The 27,698-nt window shown below is 42.4% G+C and overlaps 1 protein-coding gene across 6 annotated transcripts in view; it reads right to left on the minus strand.

Moving 5' to 3' along the window:
* The window catches only part of LOC147017934 (ankyrin repeat domain-containing protein 17-like), a 208,348-nt gene that overhangs the window by 24,663 nt on the left and 155,987 nt on the right, over positions 1 to 27,698 (minus strand). For all 6 annotated transcript variants that reach the window (XM_085897031.1, XM_085897030.1, XM_085897029.1 and 3 more), the window contains 3 exons: positions 25,654 to 25,749; positions 18,517 to 18,633; positions 1 to 95 (listed from right to left, as the gene is read on the minus strand). The exon at positions 1 to 95 is cut by the window's left edge and continues 146 nt beyond it. In XM_085897031.1, the coding sequence (XP_085753157.1) occupies positions 1 to 95; positions 18,517 to 18,633; positions 25,654 to 25,749 (308 nt within the window). The remainder of the gene's footprint in view (positions 96 to 18,516; positions 18,634 to 25,653; positions 25,750 to 27,698) is intronic.

The following is a 27,698-nucleotide window of genomic DNA, read 5'->3' on the forward strand; positions in this document are numbered from 1 at the left end:
AACTTTCGCTTCTGCTCTTCTTTCTTTTTCTTACGTTTCTCCTTCTTCTTTTCCCGTTTCGCAGCAAGTGTCTTTTGCCTTATCTCCTCTCGTGACTAAGTTTGGGGAGGGGGGGGGGGAAGCAATGGTAGGGAGAAAAGGGGAGATAATGATATCAATGAAACATCACTTTAGTATTGAGCTAATAATCCAAATTTAAAAGGTTGTGGTGGATATATTGTTGAGTTAACGGGTATCTGAACTTTTGTTTCAAATGGTTAAAACAACATAACCTCAAACGATGTGTAACAAAAAGATAAGTTCACTTTATACTGATGACAAAAAAGAAAAAGGAAAAAAAAAAAAAAAACAGGCATTAGTTTCCCTCTTTTTGAAAAATATAGATCAACAAGGAGTCGGTATCCTCGGAAGTAGGTTTGTCACAAAGAAATACAAAACTGGACAAACATCTCAGGTCTAAAGAAATGGACAAGCCGGTAACCGATAGATCCAATTTCAAATTGAAATGCATTAACAGCAGATAAGAGAAGGGCAGAAGAACAAACAACTCAGCAAAGGTCTCAAAATAGCCAACGGTGGTAGAGACAGTTTACAACAGTGACTCATTTTTAAGGAGTGCGATCACTCGCATCATCCTTTGTCAAGGAGCATACTTGATCGCTCGCATGGGAAGGTATTTTGGTAACTGTATTTCTTTGTTGAGAAAAACTTGTTAAAATCATGCATCTTGGTCACGTTCAAATTATTTTGTTCTCTGCTTGCCAATGCCCTTCTTCAAGTCACTTTTAGCATAGAACTTAATGAGCTTTTCACGTTGCTTCGTAATGTCACACACTGTTGAAGAACAAACACCAAAACAGTTACACAGGATTCGCACCGACTGACCCTGATCTAAAAACATCATTTGGACGTTTTGCAAATGTACTTTCACTTCGCACCACAAGCATCAATACACCCTTCACTGTCGTGTACCTTGATCACTTATTGAACTGCATTATAAGAGCAAAAAAATATTGTGGAGGATTAAAAAAAGCAAAAAAGTTTATATATATAAATATATATATATATATATATATATATATATATATATATATATATATATATATATATATATATATATATATATATGACATGACAGAAGTAAATAGACACCTTAAATTAATTCATTTCATCTGTATCAAGCAAATCTTACTCAGTGATTTGGACTAATATTCAGCTATTTATTTGCAGAAATGAGTTCCTGGGTCATGTACGACAATTAACTATGACTCAAACCCGGGGAGCACACGACCTTGGCATTGTGAAGAGGTCGAATTGTTGATCATTCGGAAGGAGTCAGTCAGCACCAGATAGCTCAGAACCTTGACATTCCGCTTTCTACGGTCAATCGGGTGATTGTGCAATTCACCAGCGAAGGCAAGGAATCCACAGCTTCCCGTTCTGGTCGATCTGGGCCCTCAGAAAGGTGTCTTCGAGCTGTGAAGCGGTCTATTGAGAAAACTCCCCATTGCAAGGCAGCAGATGTTGCAGAGGAGGTCCAAGTTAGCTAAAGAACTGTTGTGCAGTTCCTTCATCAACTGGGCTACTTTGGGAGAACAACATGGAGAAAAACCTCTTCTTAGACCAACCAACATTCAAAGGAGAAAGAAGTGGGCTGACGAGATGGCCACTTGGAGTTTTGGCAAACTGTCATTTTTTCAGATGAGTCCCAATTTGCTCAATTTTCTGACAGCAGATATGTATGGGTCTGGAGACTTCCCAGTCAAGAGTTCTCTTTGAATCGATTGCAGCCAACTGTCAAACACGGTGGTTTTTCAGTGATGGTGTCGGGAGCAATCTGGAGCACTGGTCGGTCAGAGTTTGTGGAGTGTGTTGGCAACATCAACTCTACTATATACATTTCTATCCTTGAGGATGGACTTCTCCCTGTCTTCTCCACTGGTCAGATTGTCAAAACAACACTGTTCATGGAAGATGGACACTGCAAAAAAGACCAAAGAATGGCAGGACAGAAATGGGATCAGGAGACTTCCATGGGCAAATCAGTCTCCTGACATGAATCCCATGAAACACGTCTTGGCCATATTGGTTCGAGCTGTGCGGAAAAAGTCCAGGAAACCAACATCACGGGCAGAATTTCTAAACCTTTTGTGTGAAGCCTGGGCTAATTCCTGGGTCGTGTACGACAATTAACTATGCCTCAAATCCAGGTGGCACATGACCTTTGCGATTTGTAAGAAGGTCGAATCCCACAAGAGAACATTTCAGAACTCGTTAGTTCTATGTCTGAAAGAGTAAAAGCATTGAAATCTGCAAATGGCAAGTCTACAAAATACGAGTGTACGTATTAAAACGTATCAAAAATACTTCAAATGTTAAATAAATAAATTCTTTCAAAATCATGGTGTCCATTTACTTCTGTTATTTCTCTGAATAGATAAAAACACACAACACACACTGCCGACACATCTTAGTGGGTGCTCCGACTCATCTTCTGTCCCTTCTTAACAGAATTAAATGAGCAGTTAACCTAGTAGGCCATGATCTGGCATTATATCTTGGTACGTCATTTTGTGGCCTCTCAGCCTATCTTCTGCAGGTACTCTAATGGAAGATGCTCGAAAAGCCTTTCATTAATTGCCCCTCCTTTACATATTTTCAAGCATTCTACAGATTTGGCAGTTTCTGCACACCCACACATTGTCTGTGTGTTTTTAAGGTCAACACAGCAAGAAATTCCTCCAGTTTTTTTTCCCCATGCACTGCCAAACGCTGGATTTCCCTTCCTGCATCCAGTCTCCCAGCAATGTAAACCTTTCCCAGTTTAACAGACATGTGAATAGGTATCTCCTTTTCCAGTAATTCTCCTTCCTACAATTCATTTTTTGTAGCCACAACCTTTGAGTGGCCTTTTGGCCTTGTGATTGACAAACTCCCCATAACACCAAACAGAAACCAAACACACAAACAATCACACACCCAAACAACAAACCAAAGAATCACACAACCAACCAACCAACCAACCAATCAAACAACACACAACACCTCAAATTAAACACAGTATTATGATAAATCTATTTCTCGTTCAAACGATGGGGGTCAGTAGGAAATTTACTTATCTTGTTTACTTTCGGAACACCCAATAAGAAGGCAACCAAATTGCTCCTAAAAGAAGAGCATTTCCCAACTCTCCATCCCGGCCAGCACTGGGAGTTGTCACGTGACAACACACAGTCTAAAATAACTGCTCGATTTGTAATGCACACAAAGCAGAAAGTAGATTAAATGATTTTACTGCAGAGGGAGTACATCCTGTCGACATTAATGTGAGCCTAAAAAAAAGTGTGTATGATCACTCTAATGATGCAAGACAGGGGGCAATTCATTTTAAGAGTGCACTGTCATAAACCAAGGATGGAAAAGGAGGGACTTGGTCCTTCGGAGAATTTTAAAACAGTGACTAATGTATTTTCATTTGATACACAATATAGGCTCGTGAAAGAGCGAGGAAAAACAGCGTAAAATGGCAATGTACAGATGTACAGATACAGTGGGAGCAAAGGGATTACAGTTAGAAACAAGCAAGGGAAAGAAGGAAAAGAAAAAGAGGAGACGAGGGGAGGAAACAAGGAAGTGTGCAAGTAAGAGAATTGGGATAGGTAAGATGAATTTGGGTACAAAAGAGTGGGGGTAGGGATGAGGTGGCGATGGGAGGGGTAGTGTACTGCTTGCTTGAAGCATTGGAGGAAAGAGTGTGAATGAACAGTTTCTGACAAGTGGCGATTATAAAAAGAGCCAAATACCTATCTGCAATATGAGCACAACAGGCCTTGTTCCTCGGTTTCATTTCAATCAATTCCTTAATCGTTTTGTCTGCCGACAAACCCACTGCCTCAATGCCAGTATGCTGCCTTTTTGGCAACCAAAAGTTGAATGAAGCACTGGGAATGCTCACATGACAACTCTGATCCTCAATCTGTTGCCCTCTCTCTGTTCGCTCAATCTAAAACTATCATATATTTTGTATTCTAAAAATAAAAATAAAAATTTATGGAAGAATAAAGATGATTATAATGAAATACCCCAATCACTTTAACCCACAGGTTGCAAGTCCAAACAGCAGAACAAGCACTGATCGTTAAAACAAAACACAGGACCTTCTTCTTAACTGTGTAGCTAAACCCACAAGCAAGAGGAGGCAAAAGGATAGAGGTTAATGAAAGAAGCAAAATAACCAAGTCGAAGGGGCGGGGGAGCGATTGTAACAAGAAATGAAAAAAATAAAGATGGAGAGGTGAAACTACTGGTTGATGGCTGTGGTGCTTCAAAGAAGACAGACCAATCTGTTGCTCTCAGCTTCTCTCTCCACACATTTAAGCTCTTCTAGGTTTCAGCAGCACCAACTCTGGGTGCGCACGTCCATCCTGCCTCTCGGCTGCAGCAACACCCTATTGTTCTCCACGGGTTCAAACCGATTGAATTGTCCACGTGTACCATACATGTTCCCACCACCTGTTTCTGCTATGCACGTTCATGCGAGCCTTCTGCATTGTGCAGGTCCCCCTCCTCCCTCAGAGAATTCCGTCTCCTGCCTATATCGGGGCCCTGGGCAAAGAAGAAAAACCCAGTTCCATTTGCGCACACATATTCGTCTGCCATGCAGGAGTATCACGCCAGCTTTTGATGACCAAGATCTGGCACCAACTCATAGCAATGATTACTGTAAAGGATGGGTGGGAGGGGGATGAAGTGGAGGAAGTTAACATAAGAGGGGGAAAATAAAGAAGAAAAAAAGAAAAATATCTGCTTGTGGGACTCACTTTTGGGCTCTCTGGTCAAATTACCGGACATACGCTACGGCGCATTTGACACAGACGTCTTATGCCCAACTAAACCAATGTGATTCTCATTCAAAACCTCCCCCAATACTTAAGAGACGACATGGGTTTTAACATTTAGTGTAAAAGGAATGGACTTGGTTGGAAAATGTAAGAATGGCAGGAGATTCCGCACAAAATGTCGATAGTATGAAGGCATGTTGGTGAGAGTTGAATCAAGGTGTAGGAAACTGAGAAAAGTCACGGTGAGAAAGGAGAGATCTTATGGAGCATCAAGATGCCTGATTTTGTGAATGCGAGAATGAGTATTTTGAAGTGAGTGCAATAGCATGTGGAAATGAGTGGAGGGATTTTGGGAGGGGCAAAGACTGAGTAAAGCAGACTGAAAGACTCATCTGATTGATGAGTTTTGAATCGACTGTAAAGGGCAGAGATGAGGAAAATGTACGACCAGAAAAACTTTTTTTGACATAAATAAAGGTCAGAGTATGACAAACTGTAAGAGTGGTAGCAGTGGTGAATGAAAACATGGCAGGTGCTCTCCATACAAGCCAGCGGCTGAGGGTTTATGTTCATCTGCTGAACAATACCTGACTGGCAGGTTTTGCTGGGATAAAATAAATTTTAATGAACCATAAAGTTGGGCTGTTATGTTTTTTTTCTGTTAAATCTTTTATCTCCCTTCAATCTGATTGTTGGAATTCTTTCATTTTGCAACAGTGATTTCTCATTTTGCTGTGGATCACCAGCCACTTGCTGACCAGCATATTTGTGTCTGCAAACTGGAAAAACAAGTTTAAAAAAAGACATAAAATGTCATAGCCCCAATTGTTTTTGTAATTTTGCTGTCTGGAGTTAACGGGCGAGACCATATTTATGAACAACGAAAATGGTTGCCATGTCTACCAGTCGGCCATCTTTGATCAGATCGTAAAAAAAAAAAAGCGAGGGGCACGTGCATGCCATCATGTACTGTGCTTGTGCCAAGTTTGAACAAAATGGAACCATACATGTCGGATAAATAATTGGGGACACATTAAAGTAACAAAATGGCCACCAGGAAGCAAGCTTGGATCTGATCTCGAAAAAAAAAATGACGTGCGTATGTAAGCCATCATTCATTATCTGTTTGCCAAGTTTGGACAACATCGGTCAATGTATGTCTGATTAATGGTTGAGGAAATGCTCAACATGAGGTTTTGCTTTTTGTTTTTTATAACCAAAATGGCCACCAGTAGGCCATCTTCGATCTGATGTCAAAAAAAAATGAAGTGCATATGTACACCATCATTTGTCGTTTTTGTGCCAAGTACGAATACAATCGGTCCATACCATGTCCGAGATACGGTTGCGGACGCACGCGCACACGAAAATCAAGATCAAATCCATAAGCCCCCGTTTCGGCCTAAGCCTGAGGGGGGCTAATAATGCAGAACCTGGTTCTGTGCTTAACATTCATTAAAATCAGGTGTTGTTTTTGCTGATGCCAAGTTGTAAAATGAAGCGATATTCATCGGAGCTTTATTGCCAAATAAAAACCCATTAAACTTAAAAACAATGAAAGTAAGGAATTAGAAAGCAGAGCACCAATGGTCCTGTGGCTCACCTGGCTGATTGCCAAAAAGTGGAGTGACGGATGGATCAGGATAAAAATAAGAGCTGGGTTTAGAATACACATTTTAGGTCAGGTGGCAATGAAACGATCTTCACAGGAGTGCAACTCCCTGTTGTCTATGAGCCTTAGTTTTCAAGTTATCACCCACTTCCAGCATGATATCACTTCCTGTTATGTCAAAATAAGCACCAATTGATAACGTGCAACTCCAAGGTGCCTATAATTCATATTTTTTGAGATAGTGCCCAGTTTCCGTATTATGACATCACTGACTGCCATATTGTGTTTCAGATAAACTTATTTTAATGAAACGTTCCCATAGGTACCATATTTTCCAGTGTATAAACCACGGCCGTGTATTAACCGTACCCTTGTTTTTCACCTTCAAAACAAATGAATATATTGATCATTTTATTTTCTGATCTCGATCCAAATACGCTTCTACATTAACTTTGTAGAGAACAAAGTGACAGAGGTATCAACATGCTTACTCCCATGTCCGCTTAATTTCGTCTAACAGTCTTATTCTCATTTTCAAGAAGTTGAAGAGAGAGGAGAGATATACCAAGAAGTTTTTATTTTGCTTTCTTATTTTTTAATATTATAAAGGGGATTTTTTTTGTTGCAAGAAAAAGGAAGAAAAGTGATGCAGACCCGTATCATACATATTTCTTGTGGATTTGTGGCCCTGAAAAGGGTCGTTTGGGTTTCATGAAACTTTTCAGCTAAACCCGAGGAAATCCTAGTCAATGCTGCCTCGTCGAAGACGGCACGTAACTCCTTGTCCAAATCAGGGTAGAGCAAGTCTCCATCATTTGCAGCCTCCAACTCCTCCCAAATGGTCATCTTCTGTGCTATCCATGTTGTTGTAGATGCAGCATGTCGGAGATGCAGCATTTCATTGCTTGATGTCTGACGGTATCTCCTCCCAAACCTTGATGATCCAACCACAGATCATCGGAAGGCTGACCTTTCTCATCCTCCCGCTCTTGGTGTAGGTCTTGCCACAGTGTGCAGTGCAGGCGAGCATGACGGTGAATCGGTCCTTCTCATGACCAGTAGTGTTGAGCGGCCCTTCTTGAGGGTCACGTGTCCACCCCTAGCCTGTTGTTGGATGCACGGAAGTTTGCGCGCAAGCTAATTTGGGGTGGTTGCTCTGTTATTGGACTCTAGCTCGTGTGAATAATTCTTCTTTTGATGTGAGACCAGGTGTTCTTCTTCTTTTGTGTTTAATGGCATTTTCAGAGCCACAAGGCTCCATATACACCACACACCTAAACTCAGGCTGTCTTTTTTTTTTATTAAATTTCCACACACGGTTAATAAAACACTGTCCAAACTCAACCTGAACCGATTTTCAAAATTTAAATGTTGGAATTGAGGTTAACAGCAGTTCTGACTGCAAAAAAGTGTTCATTTGTAATATAATTGAAACTCAGCATTGATCGTTTTTAAGACCAATTTTTTTTTTGCTATATCTGTGTATTAACTGCGCCCCCAAATTTATCATTTTTTTGCTGATAAAAAGTGTGGTTTATACACCAGAAAATACATGAATCAGTCATATGTTTTAAGCTTCGCATTGATCGGTAAAGCGGTTTCAGAGAAGATCAATTTTAAAGTTTTTCCTTTGATCCAATATGGCTGCCAAACCATGTGACCAATGACGTTATTGTTATCAAATATATTTCCGACGTGGAATCAACCACAAATGTAAAGTTTTGCATCAATCGGTTAAGTGGTTTCAGAGATGAAGATTTTAAAACTTTTTCGAAACATCCAACATGGGTGCTATACCACGTGACTAATGAGGTCATAGTTAAACTAGATTTCCCATGGGTAGTTGATCACAAATTAAAAGTTTCACACTGAGCAGTTAAGCAGTTTGAGAGAAGAAGATTGTTCAAGGTTTTCCTGTAATCCAAAATGGCAACCAAGCCAAAATATTGAAATTCAAGTACTTTTGGGACTTAAAACCTTACGATAACCAAGTTTTACGGGTGGAGGGGGAGGATGCCATGCACAAACTTGAGTTCTTCCACACCAAAGATCATTTTAGCCAAGTTTTGTAACAATCCCATCATCAGTTTTGGAGACGAAGTTGCAAATGTTTACGGACGGACTGACGACGCACCATCCCATCAGCTCACCTGAACTATGTTCCAGGTGAGCTAGAAATGAACTTGAAGGTAAGGCTTATACACTTACACCAATGTGATGAAGGATTTTAGAAAAGGGGTATCATTTGTACATTGTGTGTGCAAAAAATTACCCCCATGTGGGGGTGATGGTCATCTCTATAATACCACAAGTTCTCAATGTTCAGTTCGGGTAACTGCGAAACAGTCCAAACTAACCGTTTCGATTGAAATAGTTCACAGAGATACACTAGGATAATACTACTAATGACATAATTAATAAATATGTATTGTTCATTTAGTACCCGGATTAACACATCAGAATCACCAGTCAGTGCAATACGTGGTTTTCCGGTCCGTCCACTCTCTGGGGGCATTTCACTTCCGGTTGTAGAAAAAAAACGAAAAAATAGGCTTAGCTCTCGGATATTATGATAATCCTGTAGATTATTCTTCACTGATTATAATGCAACGTTCAGAATGAAAATTGGTCAAGTATTTATAGAGATATTGAGATTTGAAAAATCGTAAGAGCTAGCAAATTCATTCATTTTTATTAATTCCACAGAAGTTTCGTGACACTGCACAAAGTAACATGTCAGGTATGAAAAAACATTTTGTATGCCAGATTCATTAGTTATTAATTCATTAATTATGGAATGTACTCATTGATATATTAATCAGAAAGCCCGAAGCATGTAGCATAATTTATCACTTGTCCACTCATCTGGGATCCGTGGCCTCGCCCCACAGCCCACAGCCCTATGTCCGCCAGTGATTATGTGAGATATCAGCACGATTGAGAGGAGCCTGCAAATTATCCCTGCTGATGCACTGAATTGATGCAATCATTCGACCAGAATATTCGTTGTCAAGATGTTGCGTGATTAAATCACCAATACAGTCACTCAAATTTATACTGCCGACATACTTCTTCACAATCACCTTCGTCCCAGAAACCACAGTCAATCTGAACCACGCTGGCCACTGCTCAGACGCCATGACCGGACTACTGCGCAGTTCTACTACGCAGTTTGGTTAAAGATGACTCGGCATTTTGGCGCGCGCACGAAATTATATTTTGAAAATAAATGCCGAAGTTTACATTTCGGGTTTTGAAACTTTTGCACCTTTGGCAGAAAATGTATAAATATAAAAGGCTAAAAATGTGTTTTATATTTATATTTCATTTCTCCTTCCTTCCTTCTTTGCGAATCGCATCGGCGTTTTTGGCTATCTTCCAGATCACGTGACGATCAAACGGGAAGGAAATTCAAAAATCTGTCTGGTTAGATACAAGATAATATTTTTTACTATCATAATCAATAAACAGTTGCCGAATATCTTGTAGAATGGCAGACTAGATAGGTTTTGAAAATGGCGATTTTTATAACTTACGTGACCTCGTCCCTGACCTTGAATCCGGACAAAAGTTATATTGTTGTGCAACACTCATCGACCTCTACCCACATACTAAGCTTCATCAAGATCGGAAAGAAAAATTGTTGACGGACGTACGGACGGACGGACATTTGGTCTGGCTTTATTAGGTCATCTCGGTGGAGATGACCTAAAAAAGGGGGGGAGAGGTGGGGGGAACAGGATGCCTGCTTGGCCAGCATCAAAGCACTCAAAATATGACCTATCCCACAAATTTTGGCATTTATACAGTACTTGTTACTGGTCATGATGTCGTGTTGAAATTAAATATTTCTATCGATAAAATGAAGAGATGTGCAACTCTCCCTGAGATCATGTTTCACTGCAAGATTCCATGTCTTCCCTGGATGTGTAAAACCACTTTATTCAGAAAGCATCAATACTGCCATTCAGCTGATCAATTAACAAACAACCATAAATACTGAACCAACGAAGAAAAACAACTCTCAGTGGTGCGTGAAACATCCCTGCTGATGTTACTTGAATGACATCGGTCATGAAATGCAAAGTCTTGTATCGAAATATAATCTGACACCGAGTTGTGAGAATTGGTTAATGGCCTCGAGGTCTTGATAATCATATCATTACAAGAATAATATCTCAAAGAAATGACATCTTCAGAGATTGTGGAGAGAAAGTAAAATCGATTTATAACATTATAACTTGATATCGTTAAGGCTTTGGAAACGTACCCCGGGGGAGAGCATTCGTGGACACGTAGGATTCCCCAGAATGAGTTATTTCATTAGTTTATGTGGTATGTTGACCTTTGCCCTTTGTCCAGGGAATTGAAAGGAAAAATGCATTGTGAGGTTAGTCTGTGTATTACTGGTATGTTGTCTCCTCATTTTCCGCTTTTAATCCATTCAAATCACCAATAATTTGCTTCACCAAACCTCAATTCAACAACCCCTCCTTCACCTCATTGGTCTTTCCTTCAACCCAGCAGTTGGTTTATTCTCGTGCTTTGGTCTGTCTGTCTGTACATTTGATCCACTCATTCGGTTATTCCTTCACAATTAAACATCTGTTCATCTGTCTGTTCATCCCATACTCCTCAGTCTTCAAGTCACAACCAACCTCCGTCAAAACCAGTATTGGCAAACGAGTCCCTCAGCGTCAGAAACAATTAATCCTGTGGACTGGTACCGAATTGCCATTCCCCATTCTTCTTTCCCAGCACAACTACATTCGTCAAGTGGGACAACGCTTCTCAAACACGCACAGTACAAAGAAAGATTTGCACGAGAGGAAGGGAGCGGGGACTCGCATCGCAATATGAATATCATGACGGACACGCACCAATGAGAAAGATGCTCACGTGAAATTTGCTCCCTTCAAGCCACGCCTGACATGGCACGTATAAAAGCCAGGATTCAGCACAGTTCGTGGCTGTTTCTCGATGCACCAGGGACACAAGAACATCTCAGACTGCTTGGTCGGGAGATTATCTGCCGGAGTATGGGTCATGCTGTACCCGGCTGCACTGGGATATGAGGTGCAGGAGCTAGTCGTGCTGGGACCAGAGGCGAGCAGCCCACAAGCCAAGGGTGCAGCAAATTCCCTGGAGTGTCATGCAACTCCGTATACATAGACTCACACCACACATTTCGAAGACAACACTGACACAGTCACCAAACCCCCTCATCCCCCCCTCCCCTCCACTTTTAACCTTTGGCACGAAGCAACGCCGCTTGGTTGTGTGAGGTAAGTGCGGAGCCGAACCAATATAGTCCAAGTGTTGGCCAGAAAAGCATGCATTAGGGTCTGCACAATGTTTTTATGCATTATTGTGATCACCAGACCATCTGAAGGAATATTCCAATTGATGCCACTCTGGCACCCTTGAGCATTTTTGTAGAAACCCATGAATATGCAAATTCGCGGTGGCCATTGTCAAAATCACTATTAGTCTTAATATCTCCAAAAGTAAGCATCCAAAATAGCCTGGTTGAGGTGTCTACACCCATGTTTTTAGGGTCACTGGTCATGATAAACCCACTTAAAATTTAATAACATTTAAATTTAGCTCATTGATATGCAAATTAACAGTCACAATTATCAAAATTATTTTTCTCAATATCTCCAGAAGTAAACATCCAAACAGCCTGGTTGAGATGTCCAAACCCATGCTTTTGGGGTCACTGGTCATGATAAAACCACTTACAATTTGATAACATTGAAATTTTGCTCATTAATATGCAAATTAGCATACCCCTACCCCCTAAATTTGTCCACGCCGATCGGCATTTTTGCAGTACAGTTATACAACAAGAAAACTGTTTGAAAATAACTTGCGCGGAGCCGTTTATCCCCAGTACAGTTGTGAAGAAATGGCTGACCTCAGAAGATCAACAGCATGAACTGTTTCTGATCAAGTAAGTTGAGGCTTGTAATGTAATGAAAGAAACATGGAGAACTGACTTTTAAGTAAGAGTAATGTCTTCTGATACAGTAGAATTATCGATATTATTTGCAAGTAAGTTTTTTTTATTATTATTTTACACTAGGTGAATGCACCCGGCGCTGCCCGATTTCTTTTTGAATGAATTTAATCTTCTATACATATGTCTGACGCGAGCACAGTGTCAGTTCCCTATTGGGCCATGGCAGTCATAGGCTAAGGGGGTTGGTGAGGGGGAAACACCCCCCCCCCCGGCCGAGGGGCCTTGCTACATAGCCTATAACCTTCCCGGGGCCCATCCCGACATTTTTTGTTTCAGTGGTTAGCTCCTATCTTTCACCTTTCAGGAGATTAGCATGTGCAGACAAACAAACAAACAGATAAACAAAACTTAAAATCATATGTTAGATATATTGTATATGGTGTTGGCCCCATGTCAATCGGCTGAACTTGAAAAATTAACGTTACGAAATCAGGTGATGACGTCATAATTCGGAAACCGGAAGTCGGAAGTACAATTCTTTTACATCAGGACACTCCCGGGTACATGTTCTGTCAGCATGTGAAGTTTGGTGAGGATCAGTCCAGTACTTTTCGCGTGCATAGGTCACAGAGAAACAGACACACTTTCAAATATATATATATATATATATATATATATATATATATATATATATATATATATATATATATATATATATATATATATATATATATATATATATATATATATATATATATATATATATATATATATATATATATGATCTGTCTGAAAGCAACTGTGTATTTTATTGATTTTTAAAAGTACACAGGGTGGAACCTGTTTCCTGAGAATTTTTTAAAATACGAACAAAGAAATTAAATGTTTACTGATGTTCATAATTACCTCTATTGTTACAGGTTGAGGCTCCATCACCATGGGAGACTGTTTCTTCAGTCCCTGCGATGCAACTAAAGCTGGAAAACCTCTGGTAACAGTTGGTCCAGACAGAGTGGGAAGTATCATCAGGTCAAGCGAAGCAAGACAAGATGGTATACATGAAGAGCTTGAACAGAGATTACAGGCAGACGAATCTATCGAGCTCAAATGTCATAGAGACTGTGTGTCAACGTACACATCACGCTCACACATGGAAAGACACTTGAAATGAATGAGTAATGTCTGTTTGGAAGATGCTTCAACAAGCAAAAGAAGCCGCCGTTCAAAGCCGACAGTATTTGACTTTAAAGAACATTGCATTTTTTGCGGAGAAAAGTGCATCATGGACTTTGATAAGAAGAATCCTAATCGTTGGCGGCGAGTTCTCCTTCGTGGGACTGCAGATTGTGTTGTTCGGATAACTTTCAAACAAACTACTCTCGATGTTATCGATTCCCATCAGGATGAAGAAGGACGCCAGGTCAAGATACAATTAATGGGCGCAATCAACGATCTTCATGCTGTTGATGCGAGCTATCACTATGACTGCAGAAAGTCCTTCATGGCACCCCGTTCTGTTGCAGCAGCAGCACACAGTGGCAGAGAAACTCAGGACATTGAGCCAGCTGTCAGTTCTACCATCCTATCGATGAAAAACGACATGTTGCGCATCTGGAATTCAGTAGAAGTCTACAATATGTACAAGGATCATGGAGGAAAGCTATACTCTCAACGAACCCTGTTATCCAAATTGTTGGATATACTTGGCTCTGAGCTTCTGGTTCTGTCTGGTGAAGGTGCTGCAAGTTAACCTCCGCCATCTTCGAAGATGGATGGATGTTACTGTTTTCACCCCTTTCTGTTTGTTTGTTTGTTTGTTTGTTTGTGAACAGTATTACGGAAAAAACTCCTCGACAGATTTCGACGAAACTTTATGGGGGGGGGGGGGTTGGGGGGTTAGGTATGGTCCAAGGATCATGACATTACATTTTGGACTTGGTCCAAAATCCAATATGGCCGCTATCGCGGCCATTTTGAAAAAAATATTTGAATTTTTTTTTGCATTTCTAAATGTTTTAAGTGATTTCCAACCCCCCCACCCCCCCAAAAAAAAAAATTGTTGGAGAAAAAAAAATCTTTGCAACTTTTTTTTCAACAAAATTTCGATTTCTTTTTTTGCATTTCTACATGTTTTAAGTGATTTCCAACCCCCCCCCCCCCAAAAAAAAATGTTGGAGAAAAGAACTATAACTGTCAGTACTGTTGACGTCATATTTAATGAATAAGATATAAGGTTCACTTGAGTGACCCAGCAGTATTGGCAGCGGAGGTTTTGCACTCTCCCGAGTGCTCCCACTCAAGTTTAATCTTGTTTCGCAGCAGAGCGTCTACTGCGATCAACTTAGTAGCATCAGATGAAGATGATGCCATTGATGTTTCCATAGAACGAATTGCCAAGAAGGTTGCACAGGAATCAAGCAGTTGTTGTCCGACCCCAGTTCCTATCAGACTAGAATTAATATAGATATTGCTAATGAAGCAGTGAGTTCAACCCTTCAATTGCTACTCTCCAAAATATCAGCGACACTGGACTGCACACTTCCAGGAGCTCTGATAGGAAACATAACGAATATGATCACCAATCGACCAACTCTACTCCAAATAGCACTGGGAGTTCTAGTCAGTCGTAAATTCCTCATCGAGCAGTTGTACAACTATCGTGTGACCTGTTCCTATGATGAGTTTCAGCTTTTCAAGGGGTCAGCAGCAAAGGCTGCAACTGTTCACTCTAGGATTAGGGGAACCGCCAATGCTGAATGTGACCTCGTTCAGGTTGTTGCTGACAACTTCGACACAAATATCTCATCCCAGGATGGACTCGTTTCAACACATTCTCTTGCAGTACTACTTACCATAAAAGATCAGGAGATATCTTCCACATCTGAAGATGAAGCCATCATCAGACGATTGACCCGTGATGAAATGAAGACACCTGTGACAGAAGACATTTCGGTTCAAAGGAACAAGGGACCTGAGAAACCAGCGATGCCAGTTGAAGAAGCCATACTTGTGGTGTTACCTCTCCGCGTATTGGCTCATCAAGCCATACAACTTAGGAGAGTTCAAGATATGGATTTCTCTTTTCTGAAGCAAATCACTTCTGATCAGAACACACCAGAGTTTGGTGGCTTTAATACGAAGCTCTGCAGAGAGCAAGAACGATCCTTCCAACCTGCAACGAGGGCCATTTATACACCACTCATAGATATGGATCCAGCTGATCCGGACACGATGTTTAGAACAATGGAGGAGGGAAAACGCTTGACCGCAGAGTGTGGACAAACCGTAACCAGGCTGTTTGGATGCTTACTTCTGGGGATATAAAGAAAATTTGTTATTTTGATAATAGCAACTACTAATTTGCATATTAATGATTTTCTACAAAAATGCTCAAGGGTGCCAGAGTGGCATCAATCGGAATATTCATTCAGATAGTCTGGTGATCACAAAAATGCAGAAAAACATTGTGCGGACCCTAATGCAAGGTCATCTTGAAAAATGGTGTTTGACATCCGGACTAATACTCAGAATTGCCCCTTTCTACCTCTGTGGTCTCTTCTTTTCTTCCTAGATGAGTAATGGTGCCATGTCTTGTGTGTAAGTCTGCTTAAGGGGAAATACTTGCGAAGGGAATGTCTGCTCTTCTGTGCCTTGACTTTGCTTGCGTTGTAAATATGTGCTGAATGATTATTGCTTGTGTGTGTGGAAATAAATAATTGTTACATTTCAAATCTGCTTGTTTGTGGTGAATCTTTAGTTGATCTGACAAAGTATGTATGTAATAGATGGACAGGAAGGAGTTCTGCCCCACCGTTTCGCTTCGGTAGTGGTTAGCCAGCGTTCATCCACTGTTCACTCATCCATAGTAGTTGGAAGATGGGTGAACGCTGAGGGCGTGGACCCGAGCTCAGGTAGTTGTACAAACGAGTGGGTAACGTGGCCATATACATGTATTATGTATGTATGTATGTATGTATGTATGTATGTATGTATGTATGTATGTATATATGTATATATATATATATATATATATATATATATATATATATATATATATATATATATATATATATAATTGAGCAGTTACATATTTTTATGTTGATTTTGGAAGGGAGATGGAGAAAGATATCTGGAGTAGAGAACTACAGATGGAATTCTTGATTTGGAGGTGAAAAAGAGAACGCATTCATGAGATCAAATTAAGTTTCAGAGAAAAAGCAGGATGGTTTGAGAAAAACAAAAGGACCATATACTCTGCCAATATATTGTTACGTTTGTGGAAATTCGCATTACACCATAAAGGGTCCTCAGGTGAGATATATTGGTAAGTTCATGTGTAGTTAGCCCAAACCCGTTGTGTAGAGGGAATATATGTGATCCAGTCGGGCTGCGATTCTTCAGTTAGTCTTTTTTTCTTTTGCTGACGTAAATTTGGTGCAAGAACAACAACGAACATCGCCACAACCAACATATCAACGATCACGCCATTCACTACACGACGCCAACAATCACGCCATTCACACCACGATGCCACCTTCCACAACTACGCTACCACATCTTCGCCACTCGCCATTCAACGAGCACCGTGCGGTCACGATCTCCGCGGGACGGATGAAAGGAGCGGAGTGGCAGCTTAAATATCTCCCGCCCAAAACGCCCGCGCTTTGGCATGGGGGAGGTGCGATTTGAGCCAGAGTTCAAAGGTGAAAAAAGGTGGGGGCCTGATTTTGGGGGAATAATTCCCTGGCCCCGAGCCAAAACTGACTTTCCTCGTCCCCCGCACGGCGCGGGAAGGGGGAACGAGAGGGCACGCCCCTTTTGGGGAAGCTTCCAGAAGGGAGGTGGAGCCAGAGACGGTGTGGGGCGAAGGGCGGAGCCCCACCCTACAAAACGGTGGGCGTGAAGAGTCGTGTTGGTTGGTTGTCCCCTTGTCCCGGTTCGAGTTGGGCTCTTGTTCGGTCGCTTGGCGAGGGGTGGAGAGTCCTTGCTCTTGGGGTGTGTGTATCGGATCGCCCTGGGAGAAGCTCGAAACTAGGAGAGGCTCGAGACTGTCGGAGCAAGGATCGTACTGTGTGTGTATCGTCCGTTCTGTTGGTGGTTCGGTTGAGCACGGGGCTTCTCAAGCCAGTCGGTGCAGTCCCTGGACGGAGCGCCTGCCATTCCCCACCCCGTCCGCACCGAGATAGCGGCGAAACCCGGTCCAGTTCACCCAAAACCCCGTCCGAGCTGTCGGGCGAACGACGCGAGCTACGCGCGGCACGAGCTCGGTGCACCACGCCAGAGGGACTCGAGGCTGCGGTCGACAAGGCTGGATGACGCGCCCAGGGAAGTCGCGACTCCTTTTCTTTTGGGGTTTTTGTGTAAATGTCTGTGGGTGGCGCCAGTCTGTGAAGTAAAACTGTGTAAGTGTTGCCATGTGTAAGTCCTATTCGGTAGTAGATCTGCGTTCGTGCATTGCTTTTGTTTCTTTACCACTGCATACGTGTGTTTCTTTGGTTTTATTGTATTCCTGTGTATTGCTTTTGGTGTATTACTGTATTATACGTGCCTTCCGTGCTGCCGTGTGGTGCGGAATAAATGTGCTTGTCCAATTGTTCCCGCTTTGCTTCGTCTCCTTCTTTTAATTGATTCTCCATCCTGCATAACGTAAGGGATTCGTAGTGGGTTTCAACATCCCGGTAATTAATCGGAACCGTCAAGGCCGTCGATAACTCCGCTCGGTTATCCCTGTAATTCGGAGCGAACCGCTTAAGCGGTTCGTGTCCGGAGTCAGCCTGTGGCGTGGTCCCATCCCTCGGCAGATTACCCGTGCGAGTACCATAGGTATATCGACTTTCGGCGATTTACCCTGTCTCGCGCGGGTGGACTGTGGACTGGGTGGTGGGTGGTGGTGGGGTTAAACCCCCACCCGTGACTGGTTTCTGGCGGTAGTCCCAGGAGGGTCACGACTGAATTATCCGTCCGGTGGGTGACGCGGTCGCGATTCTAGTTACGTGGCCGATCGCACGCCGGCGGGCGCGAATTCGCAACAATATGTAGGTGAGAGGAAGAGTAATTGTTGCCCAGAAAGAAACGAAACAAACAAAAGCACAACATACCCGCTCGAGATCCAGTTCCTCCAGAAGGATACTAGCATTCTTGTTTGCTTCTGCTGCTTGCCTGTCCTTGGCATGTACAATGATTTCCATGCATTGGTGACATTTTTTCAGGAGTTCCTAAACACCAACACACAGCAGACAAACCAGATTTGAAGCAATGTTCAGCAATTGCAACCATAGAATTCCCCTTCAAAGCACTCTGATCATACTTATGAAAACATTATAATATTAATTTTCCAAATAAGATGATTTCATCAATAACAAACAAAATACTGTAATTTCATTTGCAAATGTACTGATTACTTCAGACAAAAAAATATCAGCCGAGAGCCTCCCACAATGACATAAATAGGAGGTTGTGGCATAATTTTCACAAATGACAAAAACACATAAAAGCATGTTCGGGATTGTATGGGGACTTCTGTAACATTCAGTAACTAGAAGGGCACCTGGTGGAGTGCATACCTCCTCCACGTAATGCCTGATCCATGAGAACATACCAGGCCCAATAAATTTTTGAAATATCATACTATACAGAACTACATCGTTTTTGGTTCCATCTCTCAATGGTGAAGAATCACTTTGGAAATTAAATGTCTCGTATCCAGATCCAGATTTGCATCTTCACCAAAATTGAATCAAATCTTCCTCGTCACACACCCAACCTGTCCACCAAGTTTCATCCGAATTCGTCCACAGCTTTTTGAGATATCGTGCTATACATAGTTTTTTTTTAGCCCTCTCTCAATGGTGAAGAATCACTTAAAAATTCTAGTAGTCGGATCAGGATCGGGATCTTCACCAATATCTAATCAGTTCGTCCTTGTCACACACCCAACCTGCCCACAAAATTTTCTCCGGATCAGTCCAAAACTTTTTGAGATATCCTGTACACAGACAAACAGACAGACAGAAAGGGGTGAAAACATAACCTCCTTCACCTTTCGGTGGCGGAGCTAACAAATTCTGCATATTGTATATTATCGGCTGTAAATGATCCTGGTACAAAATGAAAAGCAAGTGTGTGCATATACGAACAAACGCACAAATGCGCGAGGACACAAACACACGCACAGTGCACACACACCAGCCTCCCAGCAAGAAGTAACCACAACCATGCGTTCACCGTCCACTCTACACCAGAGATGGAAAGATAGCCCAACTAATACTGTTGCTCATAAGCCGATGCAGAATGATTCTCATCAGTCTGATATCGCAGGATTATAATAAATTTAACCCTGCAGAGATCCTACATGAACTGAATCACTTACGTGAGAGAAATGCAGCAACATGAGGCAAGCTGTTCCTTAAAAGACAAACACACATTGCACAAGATATGATACACACAAGAGGACAACCTACCTTCCCTGTAAGACACAACACAACACAAGAACCAGGCAGAGGGAAAGGCATGAGTTGGAGAATTCTGGGGGCACGAAGCATGATCAGCACATGCACGGTGCTGCCTCGTTTTCACCAGAATAAGAGTGGGAGCCAGACAGTGGGTCAGATAGCATGGGCAAGAGTGCAAAGGGGAGTCAGTGACTTCAAGCAGAGTCAGGAGCACGCATGCGGCACAGAGCCAAAGGGGTTTCATCTATCCCAGCCTCGGCATCCAACAAATCCCCATCTCCCACCAACAAATCCCTGTCCTGATGGACAGTTGCACAGAATAATGATGATATCTCCTCTGTTGTTGAGTGGAACATGACATGTCGACCGAACGCTGCCTGACCACACACGGTTATATAGAGGAACAAAAAAAAACAAAAAATAAAAACAAGACGGCCTTAACCTAATTAATCTCGACAAGAACAATATCCTTTGTGAGTAATATTTAACGATGCCTTCCCCGAAACACAATTAAAACAGGGAAGAAGTTTGTAGGTACACAAACTTACATCGTGTCTATAGCTTTAAACGGTTTCTCCCTTCTCCATAAATGTAACACACACACACACACACACACACACACACACACACACACACACACACACACACACACACACACACACACACACACACACACACACACACAACAATAGACCACACTTACTTCTTGAGGCCATTGAGGCCACTTAAAAATTGAAATAAGAAAAGAAGCAAATTAACCACAGCATGGTTAGACAACAAAAAAAGCTTTTGACCGTGTCCCACATTCATGAATGATAAAATGCATGCAATTGTACAAGATCAATCCCCAAATAATCAAACTGATTGAGAAAGCAATGGAGCTTTGGAATACCACATTGATATGACAGCACTCGGATTGAAAGATCCAAATACCAGGGGTGAAGATACTTTGTGAGATCTTCCAAGGAGACAGCCATTCACCCCTCTTATTATTTCTGGCCCTAGATCTACCGAGCAACCTCATTAATGAGCAAGGACACGGATACACCCCAACATCCAACAGAAGAATGTCCAGAGAGCGAAGAAAGGTGACACGTCTACTGCACACAATGGTCTCCTGGGATCACGATGACAAAAAATTGGCAGAACTGATATTAGTGAAATGGTGCTGACAACATTCAAATGGAATTTGGCCAAGATAAGTGTGCCAAGTGTACATCTGTGCAAGGTAGACCAACAAAAACAAACATAAAAATTGACAAATATACAACAATACTGGAACTAGACAACAAAGCATCATACAAATAACTCTGAGAAGAAGAGGGCCACCAAATATGTCAAACAAAATCAAAGAAAGGATCAAAGGAGATCAAAGGAAGGATCAAAGAAAGGATCAAAGGAGATCAAAGGAAGGATCAAAGCAATGCACTTACCCAAAGGAACAAAATCAAAGCCATAAACCAACTAGCAGTACCAGTGTTCCAATATAGCTGCAGAATAGTAAACTGGCCAAAAGCAAAAATAAGAAAACTAGATATCAGAACAAGGAAACGCCTCACAATCTACAAAATGTTCTACAAAAATCAATGCATTCCGAGAATGTACCTGCCGAGGAAAGGAGGAGGTGGTGGCCTGATGGGATCAATCAAGTGCACAGAGCGACGAATGTAGGATTAGCAGAGTCCATGAAAAGTTCAACAGACAACCAAATACAATGCGTCCAAGCATGAACACAACAAACCAGAAAAGGCATCTCTCACTCGCCTTCCACAAAACTTCCAAAAACAGGTGCGAATATAAGATGTCATACACCAAACCGAAACAGAAACAAATACAGCCCCAACAATTGCAAAAAAGACTTGCAAAAAATACAAAACGAAATATCAACAGATATATAGTGACAAATGGGAGAAAGACAAAAGAGCAGGAAAATATATATTAAAACATTTAAAAACTTAAAAAATGAGAAGAAGAAGAAAAGAAGAGTTGGACAAATTGGGGATAGACAAAGAAGGATCACTGGAATGGCTAAGAAGAGATCAGCTCATTTGGGACAGAGAACAAATCTTTATAAATGCCCAAGACCAGGGACAGATCACAAATGGCTTTAAAAAAAAAAAAAAATGGCAGGACTGAGCCAATTGGACAAGTGTAGATTTTGCAAGGTAGAAACAGAAAGCATGAGCCACCTCCTATCGGGATGTAAAAAGCTCATGTGAGAACAGCTGTACACACAAAGGCACAACAAGGTATGTGGAGTAATCCGCTGGTACATCTGCAGAAATTTCAATATCCCAGTTCCACAAAACTCATGGAAACACAAAACAAAAGCAATCATTGAAACCAAGGACATAATGCTCACGTACGACCCGATGATCCCATTAAGCGTGAACATAGAAAACAAAGCACTGCGACCAGACATAGTACTCGGATACAAAAAGGAAAATAAGACATTGCTAACTGACAATTCAATACCCAATGATTTTGGGCTAAATAACAAAGAAATCAAGAAAATGACGAAATATCAAGACCTCAAGAATGAAGTTAAAAGATCCTGGAAGCTGAAGAATGCCAAAATTGTACCAGTGACAACTGGAGCAATGGAAATGATAAAGAAGAACCTCACAAAGATCCTAAAAACTATCCCTGGGAACATGACCACAAACTAACTAAAGTTGGAGACTGTCCGGAGCTCAGTGACGATCCTGAAAAGAGCCCTCAGAAAAAAAAACCCTGAGAACACAACTTCACAACTTAGCCCTGGAAGGATTCTATTCCATATTCTGAAACCACAATTATTGAGATGCCGACACCGAGAGAGACACGCACACGCACACGCACACGCACACGCACACGCACACGCACACGCACACGCACACGCACACGCACACGCACACGCACACGCACACGCACACGCACACACACACACACACACACACACACACACACACACACACACACACAGTAGATGTACAAAGGGGATTTGAAAAGATCTGTGTTGAAGGGGAACAGGTTATAATTTTGAGGTTAGCCTTTGACCAGTATGGGGTGATTGATGAGGTGTGAGAAGGTTCCTGTTACGACCGGGCTTCAAAGTGCCAGGAAAACACTCATGGCTTGTGGAAAGAAGAACTTTCAATAAGTTTCTATCGTGGAGGTATGAATGAGAATGAGACAAGGATAGAGGGGTCTCAAGTTGCTGTTTGTGTTGTGCCGTGTTTGGTTTGCCAAATAAACTCACAGTTGGAAGACTTACACCTACTGTTGTGGTCAAAGAACCATCACATTTTCATGACGTATTGGGGACTCTATCAGGATTGATTGTCCACTGGTGAATAGTGCATGACATGAAGCAGACGTGGATGTGGTGAGAATGCCTCTGGATAGTGGGGACCATTGCTTCTTTCCTTGGCCGGTGGTTCATCGGGCACATCTAGAAGGCTGGGATAGTTCATCCTCGAGTGTCAAGAGGAGAGGAAAAGAAGATAATTCTTGTGGAGGAGGCTGTGGTGCCATCTTGAGCGAGGCCACGGGTTTGGTCCATACCGGTGAATAAAGAGGGATGAAGCCATGAGCTGGTTCTGGCAGCTGGTGACTGCGCCATGGTAATCGTGAGACTGCCCGCGGAAGGTGGGGTGAGCAACCAACGCATTGGAGAGCAAAGCTAACAGGATTGTACTATTATGAGTGCTTGTGAGGTGAAGGATTGACCACCATCCAAGTGTCTGTGGGAAGTGTAATCTGAGTTGAGGATGGAGAGATTGCCTGAGACTGGAAGAAATTTAGGTTGAGGGAAACAAGTTGTGGCAGTTTGCAGCTGAACAGAAGGTTCTAAAGATGGAGCAAAGGCTCTGAGAAAGGGTGGGTGAAAGGGAAACATGAGAAAGGGAGGAGAAATGGGTAGGGGGTGAAAGGGAAACCAAAAGGCTCGAGGGTGTAGGGAAGATAAAAGACTCGAGATTGAAAGAGAGGTGAAGGCGAAAAAACTCGAGGCTGAAAGGGAAGATAAAATGATTGAGGCTGAAAGGGAAGATAAAGGCTCAACGCTGAAAGGGAAGACAGAATGATTGAGGCTGAAAGGGAAGATAAAGGCTCAACACTGAAAGGGAAGATAAATGCTCAACGCTGAAAGGGAAGATAAAGGCTCAACGCTGAAAGGGAAGATAAAGGCTCAACACTGAAAGGGAAGATAAATGCTCAACGCTGAAAGGGAAGATAAAGGCTCAACGCTGAAAGGGAAGATAAAGGCTCAACGCTGAAAGGGAAGATAAAGGCTCAACGCTGAAAGGGAAGATAAATGCTCAACGCTGAAAGGGAAGATAAAGGCTCAACGCTGAAAGGGAAGATAAAGGCTCGAGGCTGAAAAGATAAGATTGGACATTGAAAGGGAGACGAGAAGGTTCGAGACGAAAGTGGAGTTGAGGCATCCAGAGTTACAGAGTGCTCAAGTAGTTCATCCAGAGAAAGCAAATAACTCTGCAAGCAAGATCTCCAAAGGTGCCAGCCTTTACAGTGGGAAAGGATGAGTTGGACAGCTACCTTCTGAGGTTTGAGGGTTTTTCTTGTATAATAAAGGTGGGACAGACAGAGCAGGATGGGTCACCTCACACAGTGCTTGGTTAACTGGCAAAGTTCTGGATGTGCATTCCAGGCTGTCAGATGTTGCATCTGCCTATTATGACGAGTTGAAAGAAATGCTTTTGAAGTGGCAAGATGTAACCATTGATGGTTTTTGGATCAAGTTCATGAATGTCAAACCACCACAAGGTGATGGATTGGAAGGGGGGATGGAGAAGGGTATTGGGGAGGGGGGGGGGTCAAAAGAGTATCGGGGTGTGGTGAAATTTGTGGAGGGGCAGGCTGGAAGAGGTGAGGGTAAAAAGAGAGAAGGGAGTGAGTTGGTGATAACAAGAGATCGAGAGGTGATGACAGATGAAGAGCAGCGGTTGGTGTTCCCAGAGGTCTGTGCAATTTAGTTGTGACCAGATAGTCATTTTTCAAAAATGCAAATTATGTTGAGAGAATTGTATTGAGGTTAAAGGGCTATAAAGATCTGCTCGGTCAAGGCATGGGTCAGGATATCGAAGCAGAAGAAAGAAAGAAAAAAAAGACGAGCCTGGGGAATCAGGGGAGTCATGGACATATGTGTAAAAACAATGCTTGGATGAGCAACAGCTGCAACTTTTAAATAATCTACTGTGAGGTTGGAACAAAGACCTCAAACATTGGAGGTTCATCCTTTTCAGAGAGGAGGAGAAGGAGTTGAAGTTGAGAGAATTACAGGATATGGGTCGGGGAAGCAGGACAGAGAAAGGAGGGGGGAGTGGGGGAGGAGGGGTGGCGATATGGGCAGTGACGCCCATATCGGGTTAACTTGCAGCAAACCAGGTTTCGTTTTTGGATCCAAAGTTGCACAAAATGAAGACAGCAATGTGACTAGTGCAGAGCAAAGGTGGTTAAAAGCACAAAAAAGCAGCAGTACTGTATGAACATTACGGTATATGCAAGATTGGTCTGTGAGATGGGAAGAGGCATTTGAGGACAGTCGGGGGTGGGGAACTAAACATTTTAAACTGTCATTTAAAAGAGGTTTTGAGTAGTAAATGGAAAATAAATGACAACGTCGAATGAGAGTGAATGAGTGGAGGGGGATTTGTAAGGGGTCTATCTCCACAAATTATCCATGACCTGCATACCTTGACTTGCAAGTCATGCAATGCACTTACCCTCCTCTTACCCACCTGTTTATGTCAGCAGCAAAAATTCAAGGCATAATGTACCCACCTTGTCTGTAATGGTGGCTATGTACCGCATACACTCCGAGTCGGATGGAAACTGATTGACCTCTTTCACAAGGTAACGCACCACCTTCACATGACCCTGGAAATAAAAGAGACAAAGGTTAGCACCTATTAACACACAAACACGGATGTCAAAATGATGACAACATGGGAAAATATTAATGAAATTCGAAAAAGAAGGGGCAATTAAACATTAATTAATGGTGTGTGTGTGTGACTAGATGAAAGTTCATCGACTATTCTAACATGACTTGTGACAGGATGAGTTTTATAAACATTTTCCTTTTCTTACTACCCAAGGGCTGGCACGATGGCCTAGAGGTACGCATATTCACCTTTGAGCTGTCTAGCCAGGGTTTGAATCGCGGCACAGCAGTAAACCATCATCCCGGTGGTTCACAAGCAGAGCGATTCATCAATGTGTGTGCTGTCCCTTAAATGTACGTTAAGTTGACGTCCAGTCTGCCAGCATTAGTTGTTGGATGTTATAGATCCCACGGTATCCTTCGTGAAAAGTAGGTGAGCTATCATTGGCATCATGAACAAATTTCAAATTCCTGCCCTCACGTCCTGTATCAGAGTAGTGACCGGTTCAGGATTGAATCCCTCATGAAGAAACTGCTTTGGCAGTACTGACATTGTTTTAAGAGCATGGCACATTATTGAATTATTACCCACGTTTTCATCACAACTGCTCATGTGGAGGCATTCCATCTCAAAACTTTAGAAATTTTTGTGTTGCTATTTTTTTTCAAATTCAATCGAAACATCATTCCAGTTGATATGAAAGCCTTCCTTTTCTCCAACAACCTCATCTCAGATCACTACACCTTGCACAAGCTGCTTCTACTCACCCAACAATGGATGGAGGCCCTCAATGTCAGACATGAGATCAGGGCTGGCTCTCTGGATATATATGGTGCATTTGATACAGTCTGACATCCTGCCTTGCTCTCCAAACTGTTTGCCTATGGCATCCAAGGTCAACTCCACAAATGGCTTACTGAATTCCTCTATTCTCGAAGTCAAGATGTGGCTCTCAACAGAATCCTTTCATCTCCTCTCCCGATAAAGCCGAAGGCAGTATTCTGGGCACAGTCCTATTCCTGATGTTCATAAATGATCTCTGACTCTGGAAAATCCCCTTTCTCTATTTGCTTATGACTCCACCCTCTGCAGCGACATCGCTCATCCTTCAGGCAGGCATGCTGCAGCCTCTTCCCTCTCTTCAGACTATGACAAAATCACAAGCTGGTCAAACACTTGGAATATGTCTTTCAATTCTGACAAATCTCACACTCTCACTATTTCTCTCCAAAGGGACCATCTGGCAAACACTCCGATCTACTTTCTTAACAATCATCTTGAGGAAGTTCAGTCATCCAAACTCTTGGGTCTCACAATCAGCCATGATCGTTCTTGGCCAAACCACATTTCAAAGTTGGCTTCTAAAGCCAGGTGCTGATTGGGCATCCTCTGTCGTACAAAGTCCTTCCTGGGCACACCTGAACTCCTATCCACCACCAAGGCTTTCATCTGCAGTTTGATGGAATACTGCTTCCCCTTCTGGGATAGCTCCACTGCCTCACACCTTTGCCTGCTTGAGGCCTTGGAAACCAAGGCCTTCAAGATGATTGGAATCTCCCGCGATGAAGCTGAGACTATGAGACTATCACTTCACCGCAAACAGGTCGGTGGTCTCTCTGTCTTCTACCGGGTTCTTTCTGGTCTTGCACCCTGTGCTCTTTCCGTGCTTTGTCCCCCCAAGTTTCTGCAGGGCACATATGGTACACCATCAACCCACTTCTGGTGAAACGACCTAAATCCAGGATCACTACTCACCTCCATTCACTGGTTCTTTTTTCCCCACCCGTGGAACCAACTTCCACATTCTCCTCAATTTCCTTCCCTCCAGGTCATCAAGACAGCTGTTCACGACCATCTTAGATCATCCCCAATTCAAAACCATGATATTTTCTACCCTCGTTAACCCCCACCCCCCACCACCACCCCCACCCACTCCAATCC

Source organism: Eptatretus burgeri, chromosome 10, assembly GCF_056783735.1.
Source record: "Eptatretus burgeri isolate ZD-2024b chromosome 10, Ebu_testis_v1, whole genome shotgun sequence".
Lineage (NCBI taxonomy): Eukaryota > Metazoa > Chordata > Myxini > Myxiniformes > Myxinidae > Eptatretus > Eptatretus burgeri.